General features: G+C 40.9%; 1 protein-coding gene across 1 annotated transcript in view; it reads right to left on the reverse strand.

The window, feature by feature from the left end:
• The window catches only part of STAC (SH3 and cysteine rich domain), a 107,534-nt gene that overhangs the window by 19,640 nt on the left and 61,013 nt on the right, over positions 1–26,881 (reverse strand). Inside the window, exons 3-8 of the mRNA XM_090050285.1 lie at positions 18,384–18,484; positions 14,924–15,005; positions 12,726–12,841; positions 6,902–6,983; positions 1,848–1,918; positions 573–661 (exon numbers count right to left, since the gene is read on the reverse strand). Coding sequence (XP_089906411.1) covers positions 573–661; positions 1,848–1,918; positions 6,902–6,983; positions 12,726–12,841; positions 14,924–15,005; positions 18,384–18,484 — 541 coding nt within the window. The remainder of the gene's footprint in view (positions 1–572; positions 662–1,847; positions 1,919–6,901; positions 6,984–12,725; positions 12,842–14,923; positions 15,006–18,383; positions 18,485–26,881) is intronic.

Below are 26,881 nucleotides of genomic sequence, written 5' to 3' on the forward strand. Positions count from 1 at the left end.
AGATCATTAAGCATTTAGACTCAGAGTCTCAAATGAATTGGTGTGCCTCAACAGTAAATGGGGAATTAGGGGGAATTAGCTAGTGCACTATAAAATTGGACCCTAACTTGCTGTTCATTTTCTTTTTAGTACAGACAAGCTGAAGAATACCCTTGTGAGAGGTAACTTATTCTACTCTGAAAATGCAGAAAGGTTCCTTGCAGTTAGCATGCAACAAGATTGTCCACTCAGGGGGTTAATACAGAAAAGTGAGTGTGCTTGTAAATTCACCCCGTAACTTGCTGCAGACTAATTTCTCTATGTAGATAAGCCCAAGTCCCAATGTTTTTTGCTGGGCTTTGGCTTCCAGTTGGATAATTTACCTCTGATACCTGATGTCTTATTTTTAATGGTAGGAAGACAGAAAGGACAGATAATTAAATAACCATGAGAATATGTTTTTCTGACTGCTACCTTGAAAAAAAATGCGGAACAAAAACTAAAATTAAAAGAAAAGTACAATAGTAACTTATGTTGGCAGAACTCTTGATTCTCATGGGTCAAGTCAATATATAAATATGTCAGTTCTTTACCTCATCTCCAAGTCTTCATTCTCTTGTGGTACAAATTTGTACAAGGCAACGTAGGTGTTCATTTGTAACATGTTTTTGAAAAGTGGTCCCTTTAAGAAAAAAGAAATGAGACAATGTAAGAATAAGGTGCCATAACTGCTGTATCTTAAAGAAATCTGGGACTCAGAGAGAACATTTGACTCCATATCTGAACTTTAACATTGAAATTTCAGTCCCAGATTTTGGTTCATCCCATTACACTAATACGGATCTGAGGGAATGGGGCACTAAACACTTTTAGGGAAATTGGTTTGGATATATAGTTGGCTATAAATCCAGTATATGTATAAATGGGTTCTAAGGTTTGCAATAACTAGACTTTAGAACCAGACATTCAGATCATGACAGAGATGATTCAGACCTTCATTCTCCAGAGGTAGATAAAGAAACATCAGTGTAATTTAGTGTTTGTAGGTTGTTAGGGAGAGATTTTAAAAACAAATGTGCTGCCTGTTCTGTGTGATGTCTGCATGCAGTGCGCCCTGCAGTGCATTGCTGCCATTATACAATGTTTGTAAATGACAAAATGACAAAGTGTTTATTATGCACAGTCCAGGATAGAAGTGTTATAAAATCATGTAACAGAGCTCATGTGGCAACCATCAGTTCCTCCTGGATCATGGTGTATGTATGAGGGCCACCCAGACCTTCAATGCACATGCCTGGGCAAGAATTTTTGGAGGAGTAGAAGCTGTCCAGACTTTTTACTTTGCCCTCAGCCCACTGAGACAGACTCCAAAGACCAGACCAGATGTGGGGTGCCCCCATGGCTGTAGCTGTATAAGTGTCTAGGAATTGAACCCAGGTTTCTTGTGTGGTAGGCAAGGATTCTATCACTGAACCACAGGGGATGCTGAACAAAGCTCAAGAGATGGTGATGTGTGGTCTTTCCTTAACTCATGTAACTGCCCAAAACTTTAAAGGAAGGAAATTGACCCCTCCTTGTATTACTCCTGTCTCCACTGGCACTTCTACAAGGCTCTAGTGAGAATCTGGGCTAAAAGGGACTGGAGAAAGGCAGTGGATCTTTTCCAAATGTCTTTTCCAATGCCTGTTTCAGTAGTTACAGCTGTAAGATTGCACTATTTGACTAAAATCTGCACTGCTTGGGTTTACTGTTGGACTCTTTGTGTATGACAATATCAGTTTATAAGAGACTCACCCAAGTTCTTCTCTATTAGAAATAAACCTCTTAAATCAATTTGCATGTTCAATATACTCTCATTAATTCCTTGCCTGTACTGGGGAGTTTGTTCTTTTTGGTTCTTCTCCAAAGTGTTCTGTGCCATTTTCTGAGTATGTAAACACTGAAATAAAACAAACACATGAAAAACTGGTAATAGCTGAAGGTTCAACATCATTTGGCTTATCTTAATACTTCTACTCTGACTCTTCACTCCATCTTTCAGTCATGTTCTCCTTACACGAATCAGTCATTTTCATTGCTCTAACATCTACAGGACCCAACAAAAACTAAGGCCCATTGGCTATTGTGATGAATCATTTGGGATGGGCCTTCCATGGTGAGGCTATTGTGCTGCCCCACGCACAACCAGCAGGGCAGACAGTAATGAACTGTCTGCACAATAATATCACAATTAAACTTATTATCTTACTCCAGTTGTTTCCTGAGTTGATTGGTACCTTTGTTTCATCCAGCTCACCTGCTGACTTTGATGGCATTAGCCCACCAACTGGATTTCCTCCCTATATTGTAAAAACTGCTATCTGATTTTTAGAGAATGACGTATCTCAGTTCTCAGCAAAGCTTGAACATTATTTTAAAAGTTAGAATCCATCAACTGTTATGACCCTAAAGCCCTCTGAAAAGTTTAGGACCACAGTTTACTTGTATACTAACAATAGTTCAGAAGTTTCCAAAGAACCAGTTTTTAATAGAAGACTAAATACTTAGTGCAGGGGTCTGCAACCTATGTGAGATGTGATCTGACCTGGGGTGCTGAGCAGCAGCAGGGGGATTGGCAGGACTTGGCAGCATTATGCAACAGGGGTATCAATGGCACGTGGTAAGCAGGGTACCAGAATGGGACTCTTTTGGTAAGTCTGTGCTGCCCGGCTGCAGCTGCTGCTCTGAATGGCAGGGGTGAATGGTGACAGCACCTGCAAGAGATGTACACGCCGGGTTTGGGAAATGTTGGCCTAAGGCAACACTTGGTGGCACATGGTGGTAGGAGGATGGCAAGGGAAGTGTTTGGGTTACAAGCAGCAGCCCACCTCCCAGCTCAGCCACAGTACTTTGTATAACATTGCTTGTATCATTACTTGTATTACGAATTATTTTCATAATATTGCTGCTCCCCCTTCTAGTGTATTTTTCTCTCATTTTTCTAAGATGTAGATTAAGGAAAATAGAAGCTAAGGAACTGCTGAACTTCTGCTGAATCTTTCTCACTCTTCCCTATTGCATTTCTCATTGTGAACTGAAAGCCAGACAAGAATCTGTCTTTAAGAAAAGTCTTCCCCAAGATTTAGGTAGTAAATCTATTTTTGGAGACAAAATTGTCTGAGATAACTGAGAAAACAGAGTGTTAATTGCTTGAATAGGAGGGATGAAATGTCAGGTGCACGGACTGGACAGGAAAAAGAGGGACATTAATTAGTACAAACACAGCCAGTAAAGATGTGGATGATCCTGAGAAAATTTCAGTCCAGTTCTAGTCACAGTATTCAAAGATGTTTGAACACAAACTGGATTGTATCTTGAATACTTAAGCTGAAAACACTCCCATTCTATTTACCTGGTTCAAGCAATGCTAATTTTGACACCTCTCTGAATTGTTTGTCCAACCCCACAGTAAATAGAGTGAATCTACAAATTGTGGAGGAACTGAGGAGCTGATCCATTGATTTTCAACAGTAACGAATTTACACCTGTGTCACAGTGTATAATGCCACTATTGTGACTGGCTAATGTTTTACAACCAATTGGCAGAGTTGTAAATAACTATACAAGATACAAGGCAGGATAAAGGTCAGCTCACAGTTTGTTTGGACATATTAGGAGATGAAAATTTTTTTCCATATGAATTTTTATTTTCTGGATATTGAGGGGAAGGAGTGATGAAAAAAGGGGTTAAATAAAAAAAGTCCTGGTGAATAATGTGTGAAATTATACTGAACATTTTTTACATCTATTGTGCATTTCTATAGAGGATGTTAAGATGCTCTGCAAGCTACTAGACTGTGGTTTTGATCTGAAAATACACCACATGAATATGGTACTTTCTAGTTCATCAGATCAGCTTCCTTTGTGTATTCAGGGTAATTTCTGCTGGACTTACAGTGACAAAAATAAAACTTAACTAGTAGCTTTGGGCCCTGGTAGCCATGTAGAATAAACATAACCAAGAGCTAGTAAGCTACATTGTATTCTTGGTCTATCAGCAGAAAATTCTTCTTGGCATGTTTCTTTCCTCTTACATCTGAAGTGGTGACACCTGCACAAACTGCCTGTTGGCAGTGGGGTCATGCAGGTGTCACTAAAATTGTAATTTGTCTTTCAAAACTTTTATCACTAGTGGTGATCCACACAAAGGAAAGAACATATTTGACTCTCAGAGGCCCATCTTTAGAAGGGAATAAACCAGCCTGCTAGACTTATTTATATAGTACTTCTGTAGCTGGTATTCTAAAAATTCCATCTACTGGAATTTTTGTTTTTAAAGGAAATCAGGCTTGCCAGGGAAAGCAAAGCCCAACGGACCTGTTTCATCAGAGTTACTGGAGCTTTATATAACAGCAACTCCAGATAGAATCACTGCATATCACTTTAAGCCTGGAGGAAAAAGGTAGATCACAAGAACATTTTAAAATAAGTTCATTACACTCTTAATCTTTATTTGGTTCTTTCTCTTAGATTATTACCTGAGATGCACAAACACTAAAGGACAAAGAAACTATGAGGACTTTTTTCCCCATACACTAGAAATTCATCTGTTTTCCTATTTGTTTGCAGTAGGAGAAGCACGAAAACCATGTGGGAACTCTGGGAGCATGAAAAAAGTTTTGCCATTTCATTTTGTCATTTGGTTTGTGGAAGCAGCATGGGCACTTTATGCTGCATAATTTATACACTGAGCCATTGAAAGATGGATTGTAAAGAAAGTCACTATTGATGAAAGGAATCATTAATTTGCCACGGACGTTGTTGAGAGGTTGGACACATGTTGAGTTCTCTAAACTTGTCTCTTTCAGCAAGTTTACTGAATGCATCCAAGTCACATAGATCCCATAGGAAAAAATTCTGGACTCAAAACTAAGGTGGTAAGGTATGTAAAGAAAAATTGAGTGAAAAACTTAAGGTGACAAATTTAAACTTAGGTAGGATGGATTATTAACTGCGGGCCAATAGTTGCACTTCTAAAGTCGATTTACACTTCCAAACCATCAAGTAAGTAGCATCCGGAGGTGTGTGCCAATGAAAAGACGACCTTAAATTGACAACAAGGAAAAGAACTGAACACTGAGAAGAGGAGTGAAACAGTGAGACTAAGTAATAGAAGAGAGGCTCAGAAGAAGGTTAAAATGGGGGAAGGAAGAGATTTTGAAGTTACCACCTCACTAATATTAAAATTATCAGGCCGATGGAGTGAAACATTTGTATGGGAGTGAAGCGGTCTGTGGTATGTTTTTGCAGTGTACATTCTGACTGCATATGCAGTTTTGGAATAATTCTCTGGTGAAAACAGCAAGCAACTCCAATTCTTCCAGCCTGAAGTTTTATTGGGCACAATAAAGTTCTTTCTACCATCACAACTGGACTTGGGCACTGCAAAATTAACTACTTAATGCATTATGCTCATGGCTAAGGCATATTCACTGCATGCTGTGTGTTCATAATCACTGGGAAACAGTCATAAACACACATCGTAACAATTATACATATTATTGTTATAATGAAATCATATTACATGCAGCCTTCAAAGGGACAAAGGGTTGGACCTATTTGTATTATTTACGATTTGTATTCCTGGAGCACCTGGAGGTTTTTCATAGATTCATAGATTGTAAGACTGGAAGGGATCTTGGAAGATCATTGGGTCTAGCCCCCTGCAGCAAGCAGGGAAGATAACTGGTGACCCCAGCAAGGTGACTGTCTAGTCTCCTCTTGAGGATTTGCAGGGTAGATGATTGTACCACCTCTGGAGGGAGCTTATTTCACAGTCTGGAAATCCTGACTGTGAAGAAGTTTTTCCTAATGTTGAGCCTGAATTGATCTTCCAGGAGTTTGTGGCCATTACTCCTGGTTTTCCCCTCGGGTGCCGTGGTGAGCAGTTGCTCACCAAGCCCTTGATGTACTCCCTTAGTGTAGTGGTAAGCTGCTACCAGGTCCCAGCTCAGCCTTTTTTTCCTCAGGCTGAAGAGTCCCACATCCCTCAGGCTTTCCTCATATGGTTTGCCTTTTAAGACTCTGATCATACGGGTGGCTCTTCTTTGGACTCTCTCAACCTTGTCCACGTCCTTGTTGAAGTGTGGTGCCGAGAACTGGACACAGTACTCCAGCGGTGGTCTCACCGATGCTGAGTAGAGTGGGAGAATCACCTCCTTGATTTTGCTGGAGATGCATCGATTGATGCATGCCGGAGTATTATTTGCCCAACTAGCATTGCACTGCCGGCTCATGTTTATAATGTTATACTGTGTCTATTATTACCTCCAGGACCCTTTCATTTGTGGTGCTAGTCAGTTTGGTGCCACCAAGCCTGTAAGTGTGTTGGGGGTTGCTCATTCCCAGGTGGAGCATTTTATATTTCTTGACATCGATCTTCATCTGATTCCCATCCACCCAATGTGCCAGCCTGTCCAGGTCCACCTGTATCTGTAGCCTATCTTCAAATGTGACCACGCTTTCCCATAACTTGGTGTCGTCCATGAACTTGGCGAGTGAGCTCTTCACACCCCACAACCAAAACTGAGGCACACGGTGACTGGAACTAATTATAAATATGAGTACTACATAGTGTGCCCTAAGAAACTATAGGCTAAGCAAACAAGAGGGACAAAGGTATTAATAAAATGCCACAGTAAGTTCGAGGGAGAGGAAGTGAACCCAGAACTCAAGAAAATCAGTTTTTATAGATTCTAAGGCTTTGAGAAATTAACCCACTTTGGTAAAGAACACCTTTCAAATTCTTCCCTTTCATTCTTTGGCCAAATCACCCCCCAAATCAGAATATGCCATAAGGAAAAGCTGCAACAGTTCACATTGATTGCTCATGCTACTCCATCACTTTTGTGCATCTGCAAATGCTGGAAAATCCTGCACTCACCACTGTTGCTGCGTTTCCTGTTTATGTCAAATGTGCCTCCTGAACCATCCGTTTCCTCAGGAACTTCTGCCAGGTCTGAAGTCTATGAGTGAACAAGATGGGATAAGACAGAAAGAGAAGCAGTGAAGCAAAATGAAATCACATCAGAGCCTTAAGTAAATGCAGAAGCTTGGTATTGAGCCTTGTGATGCATCAAGGGCAGGGATCCCCACCCCAATTTCTGGGCCAACATAGGGATTGGGGGCACAGGCCTGCAGCCTGGCCAGACCCAATGCCCAGCAGCAGAGGGGGTGGGGAGTGGAGTGGAGTTGTGGACCCCCAACTGTCAGCCCCCATTTATGCATCACCTACGGTATTGAGAGAAGAGTAAGTCAACCTGAGGTGATTGCTGCTAACATGATATCAAGTGGTGCAGTTCAAGTAGTTAATGGGAGGCAGGAGAAAGCTCAGGATAAATTTCAGCTGTAAATATTCAGTCTTGTGTACAAGATGTACACATAGCACATGTTGTAAGAGTTAACAGAATAGGCATTAATAAGAACTTCTTGATATACAACAATTTTTGGTGCTTGCAATGGTTGCTTAATTAATTGCAGTTATGTTTCATAAGAATACAAATGCTTTTCCATTTATTGAAACATTTACTTTTCAATTATTAATCAAGAATATATTACAAACATTGAACGTCAAAGGTGACCTCTATTCCTGTGACTCTGGGAAAGGAGTGTCTGGAATGTGGAGCAGTGAGATTAGTCATAGACTCATAGAAGTGTAGGGTCAGAAGGGATCCCAGGAGGTTATCTAGTTCTAGTCCAACCCACTGTGGGATCATTCCTATCCAAGTGTCTTATACAAATCTATTTTCTAACCTGTTAACAAAACTACAAACCCAACCCTGACACAACCGCAAGACATAGCAAAGCAGGGGGCCAAAGGCAGCAAAAGTCCTGTGGCTGCGAAGGTTGTTAAAATATCTTCAAAAGATCTGAAGAAGATGGCCATGCCCCCTGCTACAGAGGAAGGCAAAAAATAGTCCAAATTATTCTGACTTTGGGGTAAAATTCTTTCCTGACTTCATATATGAAGATCACCCTGACTCTGAGAGGATGGGGATGATGATCTAGCTAGGAAGCTCTAAGTTAGCCCCAGCAGAAGCACTGGAAAACCCCAGTCAAAATCCCCAGCCTTGACTGCAGCTGCACATACTGCTTTTGAAAAAGGGATAGAAAACCTCCTGACACACAGAGCAGCAGGAGGGGAAAACTTATTCTTTGCTGGCTCCACGTGGCAACCAAGAAGCCCAAAAGCATGGGAAATACCCACAGTAGAACATAGGCATAGCTTCTCCTAGATAATCTGACCAATGTATGTCCAACCTCCTCTTGAACAACCCTAATGCCTAATGATGGCAAATCCACAACTCCACTGCCTCAGTTTTTCCTGATATCCAATCTAAACCTACTTTGCTGCAAGTTCAAGTCATTGGTAGTCCATGTCCTACTTTCTTCATCGAGAGAGAAAGGGTGTTTTCTTTCTTCTTTATGGCATTTCTTCAAGTATTTGAAGACTGCTATCATGCTTCATCTAAATTGCCATTTCCAGAGGCTGAATATGCTTATTGCCTTCAACTTCTACTTATGTGGCTTGCCTTCCAAGCTCTTTATTATTTTTATTGCCTGCCTCTGAACCCTCTCTAACTTCTCCCTGCCCTTTTTAAAATGTAGAGCCTAAAATAACTGTACACAGTACTCTAGATCAGGTCTAATCAGTGCCAAGTACAGCAGCACTTTCATGTTTTATGTTTTTCATCTACTGGTTCTATTGATGCATACCAAAACTACATTTGCCTTTTATGTAACTGCATCACACTGCAGACTTGTATTGAATCTGTGAACTACCGAGCCGCTCGGATCCTTTTCCATAGTGTTGCCATCCAGCCAGGTGTCACCCATTTTGTATTTGTATTTTTGATTTTTCTTCCTGAGGTGTAGCACTTGGTATTTGTCAGAACAGAACTTCATCCTTTTAGTTTTAGCCCAGCTTTCCAATCTGTAAAGATTCTTTGAAATAGTGCTCCTGTCCTCCAATGTATTTGCAATCCTTTCCAGTTTTGTAGTCTGCAAACTTACTCAAGAAATGCCCAGTTCCAGCATCTAAATCTTTAATAAAAACATTGAACAACAATGGGCCCAGGACAATCCCCTGCACCTAATTTATTTTAGAGAAGGTATTTTATTGGTATAGTTTCAGGCTTCAAAATCATATTGTTTAAAGGCCTGATCTTATACGCTTTAGTGAGATGAATAGCAATTTTACATGAGTCTCTTTGCTGGAATCAGGAGATACTCAATACAAAGCTTTCAGAATCTGACCTAAGAAACTTCACTTTCTAAACTCTACCCACCTGTCTACTTTGGAGATTATTTTAAAAACATCTCTCTAAATTGAGAGTCTAAGATTTTTTCTCATGTGAAAAGCTGTTATCCTTTGTATAGCCTTCTTCATTTCCTAATAACTTTTTATTGAAGTGCTCTTGAACATTTCACCCTACCATTTAATTTCTTACAATGTTCTGCAATTACTGTGTATATACAAGGAAAACAACTGCTTTGCAGGCCTGTACTTACATTGCAAGAAAAAAGATAGAGCAAAAAGTGCACCCTAGCTATACATAAAGGTTCACACCAAAGGTATGGAATACTTTCAAATGTCCTAGTATTGTTTCCTTTCACTACTGTTTGTAACAAAGCTGTTTGGAGGATGAAAAGCTATATTTGTTCTCTAGCAAAGATGTCCACCCTCTTCAACATCCATACACATAATGATTGTTTTTGTAGGGTTGTTTATAAATATGGGGCTGTTGGCACAGATTGTTTATTAAATTAGAAAAAAAAACCCCAACAGCATTTTCAGGTTCCTGGATTTAAAAACAGATTTATATGGAAATTATAAACATACCATGTAAAAAAAAAAATATTATAAATTGACTGACTTGTCCATTGCTTTTAAATGACAAACATGATAGGAGTGTTAGACATGACTTGATCAAGGCATCAAGTCAAGACATCTACATTCTGGTTGTGTTGGCAAACACCTTGCACAATCATTACAAATGTAGCCTGGGGCTATGTGGCAACCCTAAGTTAGCAGGGAAGGTTCCTGGACTGCTTGGGCTGGTACAGGGAAACCAAAGAAAGTAGGGAACTACATTAACATTTTAAGACTGGAATATCTGAGAAGAGACATACACTGAATGCATGAGAGTTGTGAGGGGTATGTGATATGTGAGGGATGTGAAAAGCATGGCACCCAGAAGGAGGTACAGTTTCGCTTATAAAATCCAGGCAGAGAAGAGACCTGTGGGATCTCCTCCTTGTCACCTAAGAACATCTGCAGATCCCCCAGAAGGACTTTCTGCATACCTGGCTGCAAGGAGACACTCTGCCCTCAAGATTATGTAAGATCTATGCAAGGCTTTCTGTTCTCTTTCTGGCTTATTGCATTGTATTTTAAATTAGGCTAAGTTGCGGGTGCATCTATATGAGACGCTAAATGCACAGTAGACTTATTCTACTGTGCATTAGCACATTATGGCAGAAGCTGTGCTAATGCTCAGTAGATTTTGTCTACTGCCCATTAGTATCACTAAAAGACCATGTGCTGGCACTATTGTGTAGTAGCACCAGTTACTGTCCATTGAGTTAGTATCTGTTGTTACATTTACTAAACTTAATGCACTGTAACAATGACACATTTACGTATATGTAGATGTGCCCTGTGTGTGCTGTCACTGGGTGTATCTACATGTTCATTAATGCACATTGAATTTAGTACCTCTAATGTGAGGCACTAAATAAATGTGCATTAGGCTGCCCCAATACAGCAAAAGCACACTTTTTTTTTAGTGATGCTTAATGCGCAGTAGCTTAACTTTACTGCAGATTAGCATGATTTTTTACACAACATTTTTCTCAAAGTTTATGCAAAGTTTTTCTGTTGTTCTTTGTAGTGTGCTTGAAGTTGCATATTGCCATGCTCAATAAGTGGGCTCTTCAGAGACTGGATTATTCTTGTTTAAACATTTATAAATTCAGTGCCACTACCTGAAGTCTAACATGAAGTCTGGTAACAGTTGGTATTGCTATGCTTTCCTCCTAAAGGTCTCAAGGGCAAGTCCCTGTTTTGCATCACCTATAAACTTAGCAGCTGCGCTAGGAATACCCAAGTACATAATTCACAACTTCCATTGTGATCACAATGGAACAAAAGACCCTCAAGGACCAGGTCTGCAGAGCCATGGGAGGTGAGAAGCAAGAGTAAAATATTCCGTGACCTTTATTTCTATAAGTGCTCACTCATTGCTGGCTCACAACCGTATGCCCATTGTTCCAAAGTAAAGGCTTTAAATCAGGAAAACGTATAGTTTCATGTAGCTGTCTTGCAGTTTTCTCTATCATCTATGCACTGACATGTGCTGCGTTAAATCCGCTGTCTAACTTCCCAGGAGAAAATGCCACAACAAACTGGCATTCTGTATTTTACACCTACTCACCACCTTGCTATTATCAAACCTCCAGGGCAAGCTGACTCTGTCTTTATGTTTTCAATGCACGAGTATTCATTCATAATTTAACATAATGCGTTATTGACCTAGCAGATAATAATTACATTTGAAGAACTGCTGTTCCAGTATAAATTAAATAAGTGAAAGAAAGAGGTATAGGCACTGTAAGAAAGGTGCTAGAATTGTTTTTGGTTTTAAAGAAGGAGGAAAATATTAAGTTTCTTTGAAAATAAAAAGGAACTGAATGAAGGGTATAACGCCTTCATTCAGCTTCTTGAACCTATCATCCTACCCAGCTTTGACAAAAGATTGTATGGTCTTGTTTGGATTAGCTTGAGTTTGCCTATTTGAATTAGTTTCACATATTTGTTTAGAAGTTTATCTGTATAAGTGAGACTGCCGTTTATCTCTGCATTTAAATCTGTGTTTAAGGCTGCAGCAAAGTCCTGGTTTAAGTCTTATAATGAACATGGATACATACAAGCACAATTTTAACGTCAAGTGTATACTGAAACACTTTGCTGAATTGGGGCAAAGTCCTGTGAGATTTTAGGTTAAACTGAATTTCTCTCCGAGGTAAATGTACCCTTTTCCATTGCAGAGGCCTTACTACTATATGGAGATTGTCATTTAACCACCTTGCCTCCTCCTTCATCACCCTAACCTTCAACCCTTCTGAGACATCTTGCTTACAGACTTTTTTAATGAGGAGGTGAGCTGGCATCATATAATCAGCCAGCTATTCTTGAACAACAGGCAAGTACTTTCTTGGGACCCGCATTCCAGAGGTGCCAATCCTTGAAGTTTTCATTGAATTCACTTGAAGTCGTGGACATTCAGCAACTGAGAAAAAAATGCCCTAGCTGTACTCACTAGGGACTTAACCATGGGCTGGTTTAGACACCTGTGTATAAAAGTAAGGACATATGAGCTGCCTCCTTTATCTTCTGAATGAACCATCCATATCAGGGACCCCGTATCAGTCAGCTGCTACTCTTCCTCCTCTGGGTGGAGCTGCAATTCAACCCCAATTCTTCTTCTGGGCAATACAACTACACACTGAAACTGAGAAGCACAAATGCAAATATAACAGAATAGTCTACCTGTTTAATTTCCATTGTTCTTTGTGTCTGGGGTAGATGTTTTTAAAAGCCTGAAATGTAGGCTTTTTTTTCCGGATGGAAAGTCAGCAGTGGTGGCTATGAATGAGTGTGCTGTGGGCTTTCAAAAGGAAAATGAATGATGAAATACAACACTTACAGAATTCCTCTTGGGTGAGTCAGATCCACTTCCAGAGCTGCCCTTCTTGGTTTTCTGTGCCAAAGAAGTTCCAAAGCGGAGGGTTTCATAGACAGGGTCAACCTTATTGCCACAGGCTGCAACAGAAGAGGCAAGACGCAGATAAACTCATGAAAAAATGGGCCCATGACTCACCTTCACTCTTGAGATGTAATGACACGTACCTTTATGGTGGGAGACAAGAACAACAAACATGGTAGACCCATCACACATGTGCTCAATGAGCATGGAAGAATCCTTCCATCTAGAGGATCTGGAGAAATCAAACTTCAGTGGAAGTGGCTTTTGCTTTCTTGCTGCTCTTTTTCTGTTAGACACTTCATTCCTCTTCTATTCCCTAATCCCTCTTTAAAAGAAACTCCCCACTTCATTCCTAACCCTCCTCCCCTGCTTTAGTCACAATAAGTGCATCACTGTTATGGAAATGATTCCACTTGTATCCACTTTTCTTGTTAACAGAACTATTGTAACTGTTCTCACATCTTCTGTGGGGACCTCCATGATGCACTGCTCCTCCCTTTGTCTGGCTCTAGTTCCTTCCTTGACCCTCTCCCCACTTCCCACTCCCAGGAGGATAAAAAAAAAAGGATGTTGGCAGTTTATGGAGTGATCTTGTAGAAGTTTAGTCCCTCTTTGTGTCTCAGCAGCATATGAGCACTTCTCAAACTTTAAAACAACAAACAAATGTTTCACTTGAATCAGAAAAAAATGATGCAAAGATAATGTGGCCCTGATCCTGCCTTAGCCATCACAGGAGAAGACTTCCTGTGCCTATGGCCAGCACAAGCAAAATCAGTGGGTGGGTGTGCAGAGGGCCTGTCCACATGGTTATCACTGTAAGATGAAGTTCTTATATGTATATCGTGCCTTTCAAAACACTTTCAGAAATTATAGACCTGATTCTGATCTCATTACATTGATATAAATGGATATAAAATGGTTAAAAGTCAATAAATTTATACTGGCAAAACAGAGACCTGGGTTCAAGACCTGTAGAATATACAGCAAGGGTTACCAACCTGTGACATGCAGGCTAGAATTGGCCCAAAAAGACATCCAGTGTAGCAAGAGGAATCAGTGTGACAGCTACACTGTGCCAGCTGCCCATCCAATCTGAAGTGCTCCCCTCCACTGTACAGCCTGTCGCTCCACAGCATCTGAGCTGACCCTTGCTGCAGGTAGGGTCAGGAATCTGGCAGCTGGCTGCTCAGAGGAGGAGGAGAGGCAGAGCCTTCTGGCCTGCAGCAATGACTGGAAAACAAGTTCCAGCTGACACTAGCTAAAGGTTGTGGACCCTTGATATACAACATCACTGCAGTGCAGCACCCCTGGGGTATAGGGCAATAACCAGTTAGAATACAGCATAACAGTACAATATACGGAAAGGGAAAGAGAAAGGGAAATGTTGGCTTAGAACTGGAAAACTGAACTCTTATGAAAAGGCCAGGGGATCTTTAACATTACATAGACCAAAACAGCAAAACGCTTAGTACATCGGCTGTTCTTAGATGTAGATGTTACTTAATTTAGTGTATAGCTTCTGTGCTGTCCATTTCTATTGGTCAAATTAGTCATGTGGAAAGTTTTGTTCACCCCCCCCCAATTACATACTTTTTATTTCAATATTTAATGTAACTTTAATTTAATTTTTTACTCTGGTTCAACCAAAAGCTTAAATATTTGAACAAATTATAGAAATATATAATATGTGGAAAGTAAAGATGTGAAAAGAAGGTGCATAAGAAAGGAAGCATAATTATTCATTCAAATGCATGATCAAGCCAATGTAAAGCATTGCTCTCTGCTGTTTTAACATACATAACTCCCATACTTCTTCTCAGCTCAAACCTGCACTGGGGCAGTACACAACCTGCTCTTCTTTTGAATTCCTGCTTTGAGCTCAAATGTTGGTCACAATAAATGTGACAGCAGTTATTTGGATTGTGGGTTCAGATAAACCAGTTCACTACATCTTTTTTTTTTTACATCTGTATTCTGCTTGTCTGAGATGGCAGAAGAACATCTGGTCACCCGTACAGAAAGAAGCAGGAAGAGTAGTTGAGAGTAGATATTACTGTGGAGAGTAAATCTAAGTCTCTGTTGTGCTGTTGCAAAGCACAGCTAAAGGAAGAGTAAAATAAAAAGCAATCAAGACTCACCAATAGGCATCACTTCTTTGATACAGCCAAACTGTTCATGAATGAGCAGTGGGGAACTGTAGTAACGTCGAAATCCCTTTGGCTAGAGTGAAACAGAGAAACATGTGATGTGCATCACTGACATGATTGATGTAGCAACACAGAGTGACAGAAATGTTGTCAGCTGTTCTGCTAGTGGTATAACCCTACTTCTCACTGAAAACTGTAAAGAGGAGGAACACAGTATCTGTTAGGCCCTAATGAATCACTGCAGGGTGCATAGAACAGGGATTTTTTTTTTCCCTCCTAGAAACAACTCATTTCTGTCTCTTAATATTTACTTGAAGGATGGCTGCCAGTGTAGGTTTGTGGGATCCAATTTTAGCTTCAGCTTTCAGAAACCTACTCTTAATTAGTGAAAAAGTAATTATAGCAGAAATGCTGAATTATAAAAGACAGCATTCTTGCTCCACTAATTAAAGGCTCCACACATTACTGCTTTTCTAATGACCTGTTTTAATCTTTACCCCTTCCTGGTAATGCCCCATTTTGCAACTTGAACTGCATCTCCACAAATACGACTTTTAGGGCTAACCTTCTTCTCTTGTACATAGCCAGCTAGTCTCTCCAGGAGCCTTTTATGCAGACTGATGGCTTTGTGATGGCTCAATTCCTTCCCACTCATTCAGCAATATTTGGCCAATGATTTTACAGAGTTTTGGATCCATCGGGCAGGCCTCCATTCTGCCCTATCTCAACTCCAGTCCATGTGCTCCCAGATATGCACGCATGCCAAAGAGGTAGAGGTTTTTTCTGTTGGCTTTTAGAAGCCCACCTTTCTTTGACTAGTAGAACAGCACTGATTCCATTGCCTTTTTGGTCCTATACCACTATAGATCAAAAGAGCAGAATTTGGGTCTATGCGACAACACCTTTCAAATGATACAACCAAACTACCCTCAAAAGCTCATGAAAAATATGCAGCATAACAAATGAAAGCTGCGCCTTTGCCTGAATCCTGAAACAAGAGAATGCAAACAACGATTGCTGTTGAAATCTTATCATTAGGATGATTCAATATTTTGGGTTAATAAATTTCTTGACCAAAGACAAGCTAAGTTCAGTAGTCCAGAACACCGTTATTACCACATATATAGGCAACACCCTCAGATTGACTTATCATTCCTTATAGTTTGTAGCTAGTTAATATTACCTGAAGTGGGCTCCCCTCCAGATGTCACATGCAGGGTCAAACTAGAATCAGTAAGGAATTTGCATGACTAGGTCACTGCCGCACTCATTAAAAATGATCTTTTCCAAATTGCCCTTGCTGTGCCTGCTCTTTCCTCAGACCCGAGCAAGAATGCAGTGCATTCGACAGCTTGTCTCAGTTTATGCCGTGCTCTAATGAAAGATCTCACCTACATAAATCCTCTTTCACATATTTCCTGGACTATTATGACCACAGCCGCACCCTAACACTACCCTTTCTAAATTGCCAAAGAAATGTTTTGGAGAGACATGCATATCTACTGTACCCCAAGAACTAATGCTATATGGAACTTCTGCAACTGCTAGTAGGCATCAGTATGAACAGAAAAACTGAGAAGGAATACTGGGGTTCCTTAGTGTGGGAAAACTGTGCGACTAATACTCAGCCTTATTTTAATAACAGGCCAGATTCAGAGCTCAATGACTTCAACAGCTGTGTCTACTCCCACCAGTTCTAAATGTGGCCTTTAGAACTGTTTATACATAATTAATAAATGACCAACATAGTTTTTGTTGGCATAATCTGAGGCTCACCTCTTCTAAAATCTTACTTGATTTACATGAACTGAAAGTTCAACTAGACGAAAGTTACATGAACTGAAAGTTGTACTAGATAAGCAATTGCACTTTTCAGTACCTATGAAATTTTGAGAGCATCGCATGCGACTCCAGAAAGCCCCAGGCCATGACTATGAGGATGATTTAAATCAGGGGCAGGCAATTATTTCAGGTGGAGGGCCGCTTACTGAGTTTTGGCAGGCCATCGAGGGCTGCATGACAGGCAGCCAGGGGCAGATAAATATTAATTTTCTTAATTTTGGGGGGGCCTTGAGGGCTGGATAGAATGGCCTGGTGGGCCGCATCCAGCCCCCAGCCCGCATTTTTCCCACCCGATTTAAATGGACTACTTTTTTCCTCTTGTGTAACTTCCATTGGCATTAATAGAATTTAGGTGATGGCTACATGGTACAATGAAGTGCTGTGCAAAGATAACCCAAATAGCTTAGGTACACGGAACAGCATAGCTGTATTAGTACAGCTCTTGGGTCTATGTAAACTTGTTCCACGGAGAAGCAGGGTATATTAACCAGGATAGAGAACCTTGCTAACATGGCTGTACCCAGTGAGGTAGCACAGGTATCTCTGCCAGGTGCTGCAGTGTGCTATGAACATGCACCTTCACTGTACACAGGTTGTGAAAGAAGGCCCTGAAAGAGTAGGGGTAGATGTCCCAGCTTCACTAAAGTAACTGAAAGTGGGGTCAGAGTTTCAATCTATATGTTCTAGCCTGTGTTTGGTCCTAGGTGCCATAAGATTGAATTGCTTTTTCTCTTTTGACACTAACATTTGTGCAATAGTTGCAATAAAACTCAAGCAGTTTGAAATGCAAGCATTTTCTCTTCTTTCTGGGAATCTAAAACAGGTTGGATTTTCATATTACTATGGGCCTTTTTCTTCCACAAAGCATGGAATATAGGGACCTAAGGACTTTCTCACTGTCATATAAGAGAAGCTATAAAGTTCAGCTAGCCATATACACTCTCTCAGTCAGTAAGGAGTGACTGACATATCAGAGGAAAGTATGAGATTGCTGCATAAGGGACAAAAAGGAAAACACCTCCCTCTCCACCATCAACACCTCCCTCTCCACCATCACAGGTTACATTCTTCGATCTAATGGTTAGACATTATTTAGGAGCCCTAAAAATTATTGTTACTATCCCTGCAAAATAGAACCTGTTTTTTCCAGCTAAGTCATTGTTTCTATAAAATTCTGAAGGTAGAAAAATCAATATACTAATATTTGTAGGATATTTATCAACAATTTAAGTCAGCTGTAATTCTAACAGTTTTTATTAACTTGTAGAATTTATTGAGAGATTCACACTATAGAGAATATACTAATCAGTGAGTCAATGAAAAAAATGCAGTGTCTAGATGAATCAGAGCCATGCAATCAAATACCCACAGTCATACAACTATACAGAAACCGTGTGTGTTATCTCAGCTTCTTGAGTAGTAACGAGTATGGGTCTAAAAAATGCATCGTGACATAATGTCAGTCTTTTAAATTAAACAAATTCCATCTTAGTTAATATACCAATTGACTCTGTTCATGTGGTAAGAGCTAACGGGGAAGAATATATGGACTGGATAGATTTCCTAGGGGCTGTGACAGTGTTCAATTTATACAGAGGTGCTTGCTTACCAGTTTGCCCATGCAACGTTGTTGTCCAATACTGTCTGTGCACTTGTGATGGATACTCATCTTACAAGCCTTACAGCGCAGTCCATGTTTAGCATTTGTCCCTGTCAAATTCACAGAGATAATTTAATTAAACAAAATCAATATTTTCCATACATTTAACCAGTGACCTAAAAGAATCAAACAGAAGGCTGATTACAGTTGCATAAGACTGAGTAAAACTTGTATTTTCCTCTCTCCATCCTATGGCTCTATTTGGCTTTTCAGGTTTAGGAGGTTCTGTCCCAGGACAATACCGATTATTACTATTGTAATTATTATTCAGAGTTGCTAAGACTATTATTCAGAGGGTTAGGAAAAATGCCTGTACTTGAGAGTATGCATGTAGATGTTGGTTATTTGAGTAGCTAATCTGGTTTGCATGCTGCTGTACTAAAAATTGATTGATATTGATTTACATTGGCTAGATGATTAAATCCAATCAACTGCTACTTCTGAAGGAAGCACTTCGGGGAAGGATGTCATTAAGCTGATGACAAAATATTAGTCTCTCTAGAAGTTGCTTTCAGGGGCAATGTTTCCTGTAGTGTCAGCTTTCAAGGCACTGAACGTGGGGGAGCAACTATAACCACAGGTCAGGGAATTCTCTGGTGTTTCCAAACAGCCATGGGGTCAGACTTTTCAATATCTCTTGTTAACGTTATAAACAAAATTATTTCAGGCTTACACTTATAACTCCTTTTAACAGAGCTGGAGTGAATGGGGCTATACAGGGTGTAGGTCAAAGTAGAATTAGGTTTAATGCCAGCAATTAATGCCTGAAAGCAAAGGCTTCTTCTGACATTTTGTGACTGACTAGAGAAGCAGAGAGCTGCAGTTAGGTAGTCATGAGGTCATTACTGCTATTGAAATCACAAAGATTAAAAATCACTCTTCCAGTTGCAGTTGAGTAATACATGCTATAAGTAAGATTTTTTTTCTTTATAAATTGGCCAAATTTCAATTGCACCTCTATTGACTTTTGTGGGGCTGTGCTTGTGTCACAGACAATGACCCACCTTTCCTAGCAGTCAATGACTACAGCAGCAAACGCTGGGGAAACAAGACTCCATCTTCACTATCCTACTAGACTTATAGGGGGGCCTCTGAGACAGACAACATATTATGCCTGCAAGGATTAATGAGAATGTGAATGGGATGACAGTATGTACACTTGGTCTGATTCTCCTTTCATTTATATTAGGTTTATACTAGTAAATAACTATGGCCGTGGGTAGACGAAATGAGTGGCATGTGCGCATGACACTTTAAAGCGAGTTAAATGCTTTTGCACTGCTTTAATGGTGTTGGTTTTTGCATACATTGGTGGTGTATTGCGCAGTAATTCCAGCAACTGTAGCAAATTTGTGGGCGTAATGTGCCTTAAATGACTTGGGGTGCAGCAAACTAAAACTCTTCTAAGAAGTTTTAGTTTGCTGCCCTAAAGCTGCAGAGTGAAATACTGTGCTTCATGCAGGTCAGGGGCTCTGCAGGAAGCCCGCGCAGGTAGCCTGGAAGCAGCTTGGAGCCTGCCTGCCTGGCAGTGGAACCTGCCTGTGTGGGCCCGGTGCTTCCCTCCAAGGACTGCCCAAGCTGGGTGCCACCTGTGGGGAGGGAGGGGGGAGGCACTGTTGTCGCAGAGGGAAGCACCAGCTCCCCACCTGCAGCCCAGGGACTGCTTCACCCGCCTGCAGATCACCCTCCCCTCTCTGCCGCCAAAGAGGTAGGTAAGTGCATGGGTGTATGCATGACATGGGGGTTTACCTGGCTCTAAATTGAAGCAGTGTTTTTAAAAACCCACCGCTTCAATTTAGGGCCCCTGTTTCATCTACACATGCCCTATATACTGAATAGATGTGCTAGATGCACATGCTGTATAAATATATACTTTTTTCAAAACTAAAAGCATTTTTTTCTCCTTTGAAATAAATACCTCTGAGCATGTAAGTAATGGCTTACAATCAAGTCCACACAGTAAATTGCAAAAGGGCAAGGTCTTTGTATTTCTATTATTGAATACACATTAAGACAGGCTAATGTACTTTTTCCTGGTACCTCACAATGGAGGGTGTGTCTACATGTGCATTCACCTGCCTTTTCTAATGCACATTAAATTTAGTACCTCCAATGTGCAGTACTAAATTAATGCACATTAGACTATGCTAATGTGCAGTAGCACATGTGCACAGTTTTTTAGTGATGCTCAATGTGCAGTAGACTATTTTACTGTGCATTAACATAATGTCACTTTTTTACGTGACACTTTAATGCACAGTAAAATAGTCTACTGCACACTAAAGTGCACAGGTAGAGATACCTGAAGGACATTTATACACATGCTCTGGGAATGTGTGTTTAAGGGCTGCTTTAATTAGAGTGTCTCTGAGAGCCGGTCTAATTAAAGCATCCAGAGTGTCTCGTGTAGCAGCATCCCCATGCTACAAAATGGTGGTGGGGGTGCTTTATCTAAAACTGATCAAATGAGCTTTAGATAAAGCACCCTGCCACTATTTTGAAGTGCAGGGACACTGATCTACAAAATGCTGGCTAGTAATTGCCATGCTGCAGCAGACTCAATTAATTGATGCACTGTAAATACAGTACGCCGGAGCAGCCTCCCTGCTCATGTATACATACCTGGAGGTACTAGATTTAATGCAAACTGACTGAAGTGTGTTAATGCAAATGTAGGCATACCCACTGTTGGTGTAGATGGGAGGAATATTTTGCCCCTAGGGCAAGTTGTGACTTCAAACTTATGTAGTCCCAATTTTTATTTCAGATGAACTTTGTAAATCTGAAATACCTGCATTTATTTCAGCAGAGTTACTCTGGATTTACATTGGTATAACTGAGATATGCACATTATGGATAAAGAAATGCTATGGGGAATAGGGTTGTGTTTAAGTGTTAATTACAGCTAATGGGACTTGTACATCTAAATCCTCTAGCCATTCAGAGGTCATCAATCTTATCAGTGGCCCCTTTCCTTTTGGAGCTCAAAGGCTGCTAGTAACAGTATGACAGGAAAACAGATTCTAGTAAAGTATTGATACATTTGGAGAACTTACACTGAGGTTTGAGTTTTGTATCTTCTCAGCTCTCCAGAGCTAATAGAAATATATGAGGAATTAAGACTGACTCCTAAGCAACGAGAAGGGTCACAGATACCAGTTCCTTTTGGAGTGTTTGCTAAAATTTCCAGGCAGGTGACAGTAAACACATTACTAGTTATTAGGCTTGATACTGTTTGGATATCCTGGAGATGATTCCCTGAGCAATGCAGTGCTTCTATTGTTAGGCCCTCCTGTGACTGGCAAAAGGAGAACAGGGCCAAATGGCTCAATCAGTGCACCTCAAGCCTCAACTCTATCATCTCTGTTAATCCAGTTCTGGGCCCCTCCAGAATTTTGACTGCTAAGGATAACAGCCTGTATCACATTTGGATGTACTTGATGATAAAGTGCAATAATCTCTTGGAATATAGATCAGATCATTAAACTCATGTTTTCCTATGAGCATGCCTTATGCCAAATGTTGTACCCAGGTTTCCTGTTGCATGAGGCTAGCAAGCTATTCTTAGGCCTTTAAACCAGGTTATGTTGGATTTAAAATTATGCTTCCCAAGCTTTCTATTCTTATCCTCACAAGATTACATTTTACAGATTTTGTAGGCACAGTTAGTAGTGTCAGAACTGGCACTCACTTTTCCATACAGCAGTTCAAGTGTTGGCATACATCTGCAAACTGAAAATACATGTGGCAATACTGTGGGCATCATTCATGCCCATAGAAAGGGAAAGACTGTGCCTCATTGTATTTTGAAATATACCTTAAATCTTTACTAGAGAAAATAACCATCAACATAAAATTAGAGATTGAGCAAGAGCAGAATTCAGAATGTAAATATTTTAAAATTCAGTGGAAGTAGGATTGAAATTGATTTTAATGCCCTAACCTGAACCTGCTCCTTTGATTATATTTCCAAGTTAAATTGGAAAAAACAGCAAAAAAAAGGATTGGGGTTTTGTGGGGGAGAGAGGAGAAGAAAGGATTATTCATATTTTACAGAAAATTTGTGTGAACATCTGGTCCTACCAGTTGACAAAATCTCATGAGACCCTCTAGTAACATTTCAGCACTTTCAGATCTAAAATAGAACTTCAACCCTAAATGAGTTTTGTATCAAAATCTTCACTTCCTCACCCCATGGCATGTTTTTATCTGGAATTGCAAATAACTTGTTTTCTTATAAAAAATGTTAATCAGCTGCTCTAAATACAGGCTCCCCTTAACCAAAGAGTTAGAAAAAAATATACAGTAAAATCTCTGCTATCTGGCATTTAAGTAACTGGAAATTCCATTAACCAGAATTTCCAGCTGGCCAGACGCAGGGGAGGAGGTTGCATGCAGCGGTGGCCACTGCGACCCACCACCCTGTGCTGTCACCACACCGCGTGCAGCTGCAGCCACACACCTCTCCACATGCGGACGCTTCCCACCACCTCATGCTGTTGCTGCTCAGAGTTTACTGTAATTCTGAATATTAAATATAATACATATAATGTAATCACCTAGTCAATCAGGATAATATAAGATTTGCCATCCCCTAATAGAACAAGCTTGTATTAAACTGTGTGCTTTACTTCACACTGGGTGCATCTACATGTGCAAATAATGTGGGAGCAGTTTACTTTCGAGCAAACTACTTGAGAATAAACTCTCTCAGGTATGTGTCTATGTGTGCAGGGATGTGGGAGAAGATTTGCTCCTAGGGAGCAAATCTGCTTCTGCTCCCTGAGGCCCTGCAACTGGCCCTTGTAAGTCATGGTTTTCAAAACAATGGTTACAGTGTGTGTGTGTCTACATGAGATGCTTTACTGTGCAGTAGATTTACTGCTGCTATTTACCGAGCAGTAAGCATCCACGTCTACATGTGCAAATGCTTACTGTGCAGTAGTTAGCTTTAATTATGAGTAAATTTGCTACCTGCAAATGCAAGTAGCAAAGTTACTCATGATTTATAACTGGGCAGTAGCACATGTATAGGCACCTGGCCAGAAGCAAATGTGTTCCCAGTCCACTTGGCAGCAGGGAGCAGGAGATTGCTCTCTGCCCCTGGGACCTGCCTGTTGCCAGGGAAGGTTCTGCCACTGGAGCCTGGGGGGGGGGACAATGTACCCCTGCCACAGCAGCAGGGAGTTCCCAGGCTCCGCTCCACAAGTGCAGGGCTGGGCCTGGGAGCTCCTTCTTTCCCAGCCTGAGCCCTATGAGCACGGGACCCAGGCTAGGAGATCCTTATCTCCCAGTGCCAGCTCCTGTTTGAAATCAAAGCCTCCCTTTGCGTTCTTGTCCTACTAGGCTGATCTTTCTGAACAAGGGGGACAAGTGAATGTTATCCTTCTAGATTCATATCGGAAATATCCAAAATATGCTCTTTTGCAGAAGCAAAGCAGATCTGGACAGAGACATTCTCTGTCTGAGGTGCTGGTAGGATTTGGCTTTTTATTAGTTGGACATTTTCACCTGTCTCCCTCTGGTCCCAAGGAAATGTTAGGAGAACCTGTTTGAAATCAAAAGCCTTTCTTTATGCTCTTGTCCCAGAAGCGTCTCTCAGTGCTGGCCCCATGACTGTGGAGCTGGTGCTGGGAGATAAGCATGTCCAGGCCCCATGACCATGGAGCCGGCACTGGGAAAGAAGGACCTCCCACTGTCAGCCCCAAAACCATGGAGTAGAGGATGGAAGCTCCCTGCTGCCAGGGCAGAGGGACATTGTCCTCACTTGGGATCAAGGGGCAGAACCTGCCCCAGTAGCAGGCAGTTTCCGGGGGCAGGGAGCAATCTCCTGCCTCCTGCTGCCCAGTTGACTGGGAGCACATTTGCTCCTGGACAGGAACCTACACATGCGCTACTGGGCAGTTACTAGTCATAAGTAAATTTGCTACTTGTATTTGCAGGTAGCAAATTTACTAGTGATTAGAGCCAATTACTGCACAATCAGGGTCTGCATGTGTAGATGCAGATGCTTACTACACAGTAAGCTCTACTGCACAGTAAACCATGGCTTATATTTTCAATATGTAAAGGTAACTAATTAGAGAGGGCTAGGACAGACCAGTACAGTTTATTGTAACATCTCATTGAAAAGACACAACACATGTCACATAACATACGTCTGAACCAAAAAAAGGGACATTGATTTTGTTACTGAAATGGCCAGCCTGAAGATAGCTTTTTTTTCACTTTGGACTCTACTGGGCTGGAATGTCTCAGCTAACCAGGTAACTGTGATTTGAAGGTGGCTACATAATAGAGGGGACAGAAACCCTATTTAAGGGCAAGATCTTCTGCAGTCTCTCTCTCAATCACCAGTCAGATATGGTCAGGCAACAGAAAACTGTAGGAGGCAGAGTAAGAGTATCCTGTTCACCTGACACATTGACAATTACCGAGGATTTACAGAAAGTGGTAAATATATACTCCAGGGAGAGAGCACTGGTTTTTGTCGTTTTGCCTAAGGATTTGTAATGCTTGTATGTTTTCAGTGCAGTGTATTTTCTTTACAAACTCCTAGGCAAAGCCTGGCACATGGTCCTCACAGATTTTATATATAACTAAAGTACCCCAAAAGTGGGACTCCAGGAAGTGTGCATGCACAACTATGGAAATCTGGAAGCTCCAGCCATGGTTTCAGGGTTTATGGGCTATAGAGACCCACATAAGGGAGGTGGAAGGGTATGCCACAGGAGTTTGTCACTTATAAAGAATATTCTTGGGAGTACCACATGTAGAAATATTGTCTGGCCTCTTCCCAGACCCAGTTGGCTTTGAAGCAGGTGTGAGCCGAAGTCAGAGTCTAATAATAATATGCTGGTAACCATTCTCTAGCAGAACTCAGCCATATCTGCAGTGTCTAGTTATTCATATGCAGATGAAATGCTCATGATAGCCTTGTTCAATTGTAGAATGGCGTATATGAAGGACAGCAACTTTCCTTAAGAATTGTGGGATTACTTTTTACTATTTTACATGTCGTGTACACCTTTAGAGCCCTTCTCATGACTTAGCGTCTCAAAGCTTATATGGTTAATGCATCGGAACAACTAAGGCTAACAATTTCTTTCCCTGAAGAATAAGCAAGGCTACAGTCCCACAGCTCTGAGTTCATTTAGGCACACACAGCTGTACTTTACAAATCACAGAACTTTAGTCATCTGATTAGTTCATGGTAACAGTACTTATAAGAACCATTCTGTGAGCCAAAATCTGCCCTTAGTTACCTGCAGCCTCAGTGAAATCCCCAGCATGAAGTTATGAGGTTTTTAATTCTCTTGCACAGTCCTTCCCTGTTGTGCAGCAACAGTCTCCAGATTCTCACAGTTAACTAACTAATCATTTAGGTCTAGATTTTTTCTTACCCTAGTGCAGGAGCTCCCTGTGCAAACTGGGGCACTCAAATCTATCTAAAGAGGATGGAATAAAAAAAAAGGGAGAACAGCTCTCCACCACTTAATTGGCTCAGCTTGACAAAGGAAATCAGAAGCATAATCATATCTCTTAAAGGGGTGAATGGGCCCCAAATAGGAACACAGTAGTAATGCTCAAGTGAGCTGCAGTAAGGCAGACATGTTAGGATTTGGTTTCATGGTTTGTTTGTTTTTTGTAATTTGTCAGCTAGCTAAGGATTAGTTGGACATTTTCATCTGGTCCCAAATAAATGTTAAGAGAACCTGTTTGAAATACAAACAGATTCTCCTAACATTTATTTGGGATCTCTTTGTAGTCTTGTCCCAGTTGGCTGATTTTTCTGAAAGGGGGTAAAAGTGAATGTTATCCTTCTAGATTCACCTCTGAAATATCCAAAACATGCTCTTTGGCAGAAGCAGAACAAGTCTGGACAGAAACATCCTCTGTCTGAGGTGCTGGTACATGCACTCCTTGGATTCAGTATGTGAGCCCAGTCATCTCTCTGCTGTTTCTTTTCTTTCTTGGCCCGTAAACAGTTGACAGTATGATTTCAACCTCCCATTTATCCTTATCAGCCAATGTTCTTCTAAATCAACCTGTAAGGCACAGCTGCAAGCAACCAGTATAGAGTGCTAAATAAAACGTTCGTACTAACCAGAAGTGTGACAGCTCTTTCAATTTAGGCACGATCAGTAATGCAGAAATTAAAGCCCTTGCAATTAACTGTGAAATTTAGTAACTCAGAAATAGTTCAGGTGCTTTGGAATGTGGATGTATAGTGCTAGTTTTCTAGAGAAAGGGAGAGCAGACAGCTAATTGCTTGGCTGGCCTATTTACAATTACATTAACCCCCCACACTGGGTTAAAGGAATGCTACTCCTCTGAAGTCAAGCACGCAAAAGACAGGATTGCCAGAATTAAGATTCTACACAACCTCAATTCACCCTTTTGTGCATATGCACTATGATATTGTCTTTCATTACAGGATCACATAG

Source organism: Crocodylus siamensis, chromosome 5 (assembly GCF_052110815.1).
Source record: "Crocodylus siamensis isolate JL-2025a chromosome 5, ASM5211081v1, whole genome shotgun sequence".
Classification (NCBI taxonomy): domain Eukaryota; kingdom Metazoa; phylum Chordata; order Crocodylia; family Crocodylidae; genus Crocodylus; species Crocodylus siamensis.